The sequence below is a fragment of the Cyprinus carpio genome, chromosome B6 (assembly GCF_018340385.1).
Source record: "Cyprinus carpio isolate SPL01 chromosome B6, ASM1834038v1, whole genome shotgun sequence".
NCBI lineage: Eukaryota > Metazoa > Chordata > Actinopteri > Cypriniformes > Cyprinidae > Cyprinus > Cyprinus carpio.
The window spans coordinates 29451589-29457144 of NC_056602.1; the positions used below are offsets into that span (position 1 = coordinate 29451589).

The 5556-nt window shown below is 37.3% G+C and overlaps 1 protein-coding gene across 1 annotated transcript; it reads left to right on the forward strand.

The window, feature by feature from the left end:
• Positions 1 to 369: 369 nt before the first annotated feature.
• LOC109054299 (stathmin-3-like) lies at positions 370 to 4678 on the forward strand. The gene is made up of 5 exons (XM_019071581.2): positions 370 to 626; positions 1858 to 1953; positions 2064 to 2242; positions 3075 to 3266; positions 4483 to 4678. The coding sequence occupies exons 1-5, from the start codon at positions 608 to 610 to the stop codon at positions 4540 to 4542; spliced, it is 546 nt and encodes a 181-aa protein (XP_018927126.1). The 5' UTR covers positions 370 to 607; the 3' UTR covers positions 4543 to 4678.
• Positions 4679 to 5556: the final 878 nt, after the last annotated feature.

Below are 5556 nucleotides of genomic sequence, written 5' to 3' on the forward strand. Positions count from 1 at the left end.
CTGAACCCAATATATATTTTGCTTTTGTCTTATCAATGATTTACTGATTTCTTCAAAACCTCATTGAGCGGACCAAAGATGTACAATACTCTTTTTAAATAGACAACAATATCTAGAAATATTTATCAGATACAGCAGCCCAAAATGTACAAGCATTAGATTATTACATTATTATTAATCTTATTGAGCGGTCCAAAATGTACAAGCATTAGATTATTACATTATTATCAAATGACTTATGAACTGGTGTTTTGGTTATTTTTATTGTTATGCACAGATATACACATAACGGTTGTATGAACAGTAAAAATAGCCCTTGTTTCCAAGACAACACCACTGTATCACTTTATTATTGTATTTTTTCTCAGTTTATCTCTTGATCTCTGTTGATATTGATCAACAAAATTGCTGGTTTTGTCAGCGATGCCATTTCTTTCTTCATCTCTCATCCTCTCCACCTTCACCTACTCCTCCTTCCTCCCTCCGCCTCCCATCCATCATTCCTCCCCTGATAATACAGACCACTGAGTGTGCGTCACTCCTTCAGTGCTTCACTCCGTTGATCTCTCCGCTCAGCATCCATCCGTCCTCCTCCAGCAGCAGCACTATGGACAGCACAGTTTCAGGTAAGACCCAGAATAATCTCTTTTTAGAAATGAAGCTGAGACACTAGGGAGATTTAAGCATGAGTTATTGCATGAGCTGCCGCAGAAGCACTTCTTTTAGCATGACATTGGCTGGTGAATATGTCCTTTAAGCATGCATGCTCTATGCTATCTAAAGGATAATAATGCCATTAATGAATAGATCCTTTTATTACAGGTTGTTTCTGTTTGAACAAGACTGTTATTGTGTTGGAGTGTGCTGATGCTCAACACTGCAGATGCTGGGCTATAAAAAACACGGTTCATTTGGAGGGTAGCAGTGCTGCAAAATGTGGCGCAATATTGTTGCTGAGACTGTCTGGATCGCATTCAAACACACACAGTCGGGAATCAGTCATCCACTATAGTCTGATCATCTCATATTGACTTTAATCAGACCTTAGAAGGAACCTTAAGCAGCCGATGAGCAGAACATTTGTGAAATTAATTTGCATTGTGTTTTGCATCTGAAATAGCTGTAGCTCTTCTATAAATAATAGCAGTAAGTTGTGCACATAATATTGTGTGCTTTGCTTTAATGCCCAGTAGACAAAGCAGGATTTGAGTTATCTTTGCTATGTCAGCTTTCTTGCAAAGTCACCTTTCTGTTGAGCTCATGGGTAATAAATATAGTCCATTAGCTCCTGTAATAAACACTGACATTTAAGTCTGTCCCTTTTGCATGCATGCATTTGCTATGTGTTGGGGATTTGTGATTCCTCAAAATAATCATGCATCTTATTGAGGAGTGGTATGATGTTGCTTTACTAAGTGATCATCATGACACTTAACTCAGATTCACACAAGTTCACACAGCGCATTTTTTTGGCTGACTTGTCTTGTGCTGTGTTAACTGGATCAATAATGCATGAATCAGATTTTGGGTGGGGTTTGATGCCAAATGCAGCCCAGTAACATGCTTGCATTTATGCATCCCTTATAAAATATTTCATGAAGCAATACTGGTCAGTTCAGGGAAATGCCTTTACATCTGATTCTGTAAGATATTGCTGTAATACAGACTCTCCCCTCCTATTTACCAATAACAGCACATAATAACCAGTGTCTAAAATAATAGAATGTCGTAGACCAAAGGTGTCTGCACTTTACCCATTGCATGTAAAGTTCTAGTTAGTTCACCGCATGCATATGCATCACTGATTTATTGTTATATTTTCTGCATTCAAACAAGATTTCTTTCTTTCTCTGGCAGCCTACTCTGAGAAGCTGAGAGAGATGTCGGTGTTGTCTCTCCTCTGCTCCTGTTTGTATTCCCAGCCACATCCCAACACCTTCGGTCAGTTTGAAGGTAGGAGCTTCAACAGCCAAACAGCCAATGATTGAAGGCCTTACTACCAGAATATTTAGGTTTAAATTTATGCATCATTAAGCTTTGTCCTCATCATCATTCCTCCACAGATATGGAGGTGAAGTCGCTGGATAAGCGAGCTTCTGGCCAAGCATTTGAGGTCATCTTGAAGAGTCCGACTGATCCGTCTCCAGAGAGACCCCAGACTCTGGCACTGCCGCCCCAGAAGAAGGAGCCTTCCCTGGGGGAACTACAGAGGAGACTGGAGGCCGCCGAGGAGAGACGGAAGGTAAGATGAGGATGCCATTAAATATTGCTTTATTATTTCATATGTTGAGTTCTTTCTGTGGAGCACTTCACATAAGCATCCAGTTTTACCATCTTTTTTGGACACTTCCTTCTATTTCTAGTAGAATTCGTCAAGATGATGTTTCTTGAGCCACACATCCAGCTTACTTGATTAATATTTAATTATTTAGCAGATGCATTTATCTATTGAGACGCATTCATGAAAAGCACAAGCACATGAGTAATTGAGAATCTTATCACTCTAAAAATAAAGTTTATTTATTGGCATCACCTTTATCATCAATGTAGCCTTTCCATCACACAAAACATTATTTATAATGGAAAAAAAAGTTCTTTAGATTGTTCAAATGTTCTGCTCACTAAGAAATAAATGGTTCTTTGGGGAAGCAAAAATGGCATCTTTATGAAAAGGATCTTTTGGAACCATTATTTTTAAGAGTGTAGAACCATTTCACTGCATTAAAGGTTCTTAATAGTGGAAGAAGGTTCTGTGGAGTATTAGATAGTGTCCTTCAAACTAAGAGAAAATGGTTCTTTTAGGAAATGTTCACTGAAAGGTTATTTGAGGAACCCAAAATTGTGGCTCTATGGAACCTTTATTTTTAAAAGATTTTACCATGAAGCACGTGGATACCATTGGATATGAATATGGTAATCAGTTAGTACCATGGTGGTACTCCGTTTAATAGCACCACATTCCTCTTTTTATATGTCCATTGCTGTTTTCATGACTTTTCCCTACTTTCTGGCTTCTCTTCTCTGCACTCTTTAAATGTCAGAGACGTTTTCTTCACCGTCACCTCTTTCTGTAGTCTCAGGAGAAGCAGGTGCTGAAGCAGTTGGCGGAGAAACGGGAGCGTGAGAAGGAGGTGCTCACCAAGGCCCAGGAGGTCAACAACAATTACAGCAAGATGACCGAGGAGAAACTCCACCACAAAATGGAGCTGATTCAAGAAAATCGCATGGCCCGTCTTAATGCTCTCAAACAGCGTCTGAGAGAGAAGGTGAGTGTGTCTGGCTGTTATTAATGAATCAGTGTATGCTATTATATAAAGAATATGACTGTCAGTCTCCAATATTCCATTCAAAGTGCCTCCTCAAATCATCTAAATCCATTTTACATTTTTGCATTTGGCTGATGCTTTAATCCCAAGCAACTGACATTGCATATAAAGTATATATCTTATCAGTTCATGCATTATCTAGGAATAGAACCAATTATTTTAGCATTGCTGGCACCTCTACTGTTTGAGCTATGGGAATGGCTTTTGTTTGAAACACAGTTTTTCATGGTCCAATGGATAAAATCAAGTCCCAAAAACTTAAAGTATAAAATGTGCTGGGAATGCTGTTTTATTTTGACATGTTGGCATAATGAAGAAGTACGAGTTTTATCTTTTCAGAGTTCCTATTGCATGTTGTTTTTCTGAAGTACAGCTGTATTTTATTGTCAGTAAAAAAGAGAACTAGTTCTTTTTCCGTCCTGGTTACTATAAGGCATATGACAATGTGAAATTTTCATGTTGCAATTAATTGCAAATGCTTTGTTAAACTATAACAGTTTTAATACCTTTTTTCTTTTAACAAAAAGAACTGAACATTTACATTCAATAAAGTAATACACAAAAAATGCATAAATTTAAAAATTTTATATAAAGACCAATAAGAAACACTTTACAATGTTATCTCATTAGTTAACCTTAGTTAATGCATTAACAATAAATAAAGAGCAGTAGCTACATTTGATAGTTAATTATCTTTGATTAAAAATACAACTGTTAGTTCATTAAATAACACAGTTGCACCTTTTGATTTTAACGTGTTGTTAAATATTGAAATTGCCTATGATTAATGAATGTTAAGAAGAATTTTTAATGTTAACTAATGAATTAACTAATGTTAATAAATAGAGCCTTAATGTAGCCTAAACAATAAAGAATCAAAACATTTCCAAACAATATCTTGGGCATGTTGTAGTCCAGATTAAAAATTTTTTTTTTTTTTTTTTTGAAAATAAATAGCCTATTAAGTCTAAATATTTAAGTATCTGGTGTTGTGACGAACACCACTGTGAATACAAAAATCTGAATGGCTGTTTAAATGATAGATATGTGTTACCATGATATATCGAGTTCCTGAATACTGGCACATGTCTAGTTACTACAAAACAGCTCTTCACGTATTGGATGTTTATTACACTGTCTCTCTTTTCTTTGTCAGGAGCTTCATGCTGCAGAAGTCCGTAAGAATAAGGAACTTCACACTGAGCTCTCTGGCTAAGGACACTCTTTGACCAGAGCACGACTGCATTTGGAGAATATCACATTCTCTGGCCGCAGTCTTAGAGGTCATATCAGACTCACCTTAGCAGTTTTCCACATACAGTACACTACGTGGACAAAAGTATGTGACCACCTTATCACCACAGCCATACGTGCTTGTTGATTGTTTCATTTCAGAAGCGTGGGCATTAATAGGCAGTACGTTCTTCATAAAATCTCTAGTTCTTGTAGGAGTCAGTGTCCCAGTTCATCCCAAAGGTATCCAGGTCTGGACTTTGTGTAGGCCAGTCAAGATCTTTCACATTTCTTGATGGACCTTGACTTGTGTGGTGTTCTTGTTAAATCTCTATTTTTTTTATTTATCAATATGTCTTTTCCTTATACCTACCTTTATCAAAAACAATTATGGCTAAAACTTGAGGGAAGTTGGTAAGAAAGTTGCTTAAGCTCCAATCCTGAGCCAAACCCTTTAACCTATTCCTAAAATCTGATTGGCTGATGTTGATCCAATAAGGAACATGCCCTACTTGGCAGAATCGCATTCATCTGCTTTGTGCACAAGGACTTTGTCATGCTGACACTGAAAAGCATCGTCCAAAGCTGTTGAACAATCTCCAGACTGTCATTGTAAGGAGTAGCATTAAGATTTGGAGTTCTAGCCAAATGCATTTATTGTAAAGAGGTGTCCACATACTTTTGACCATGAAGTTTATCTGCCTGCTGAATAAAACAACAACTTGGACCAGCTTAAAGACTTGTTTCTAGATTGCCATTAGTGGTATGTTACTCTGACAAAAGCTGATTAAGAGGGTTGTTGTTGGCAATAGACCAGCTAGTTGAGTGGTTGAGCTAAAACCAGCATGAAACTGTCAAAACATACCTCATTTGTAACCAGCAATGGTACAATCTGGTCATTTAGTCTGGTCTAGGCTGTTATTTAGCAGATCTGAATCTCACAAAACAAAAACCATGGCTGTATCCACATTTACACTGCACTTTATAGGATATGATT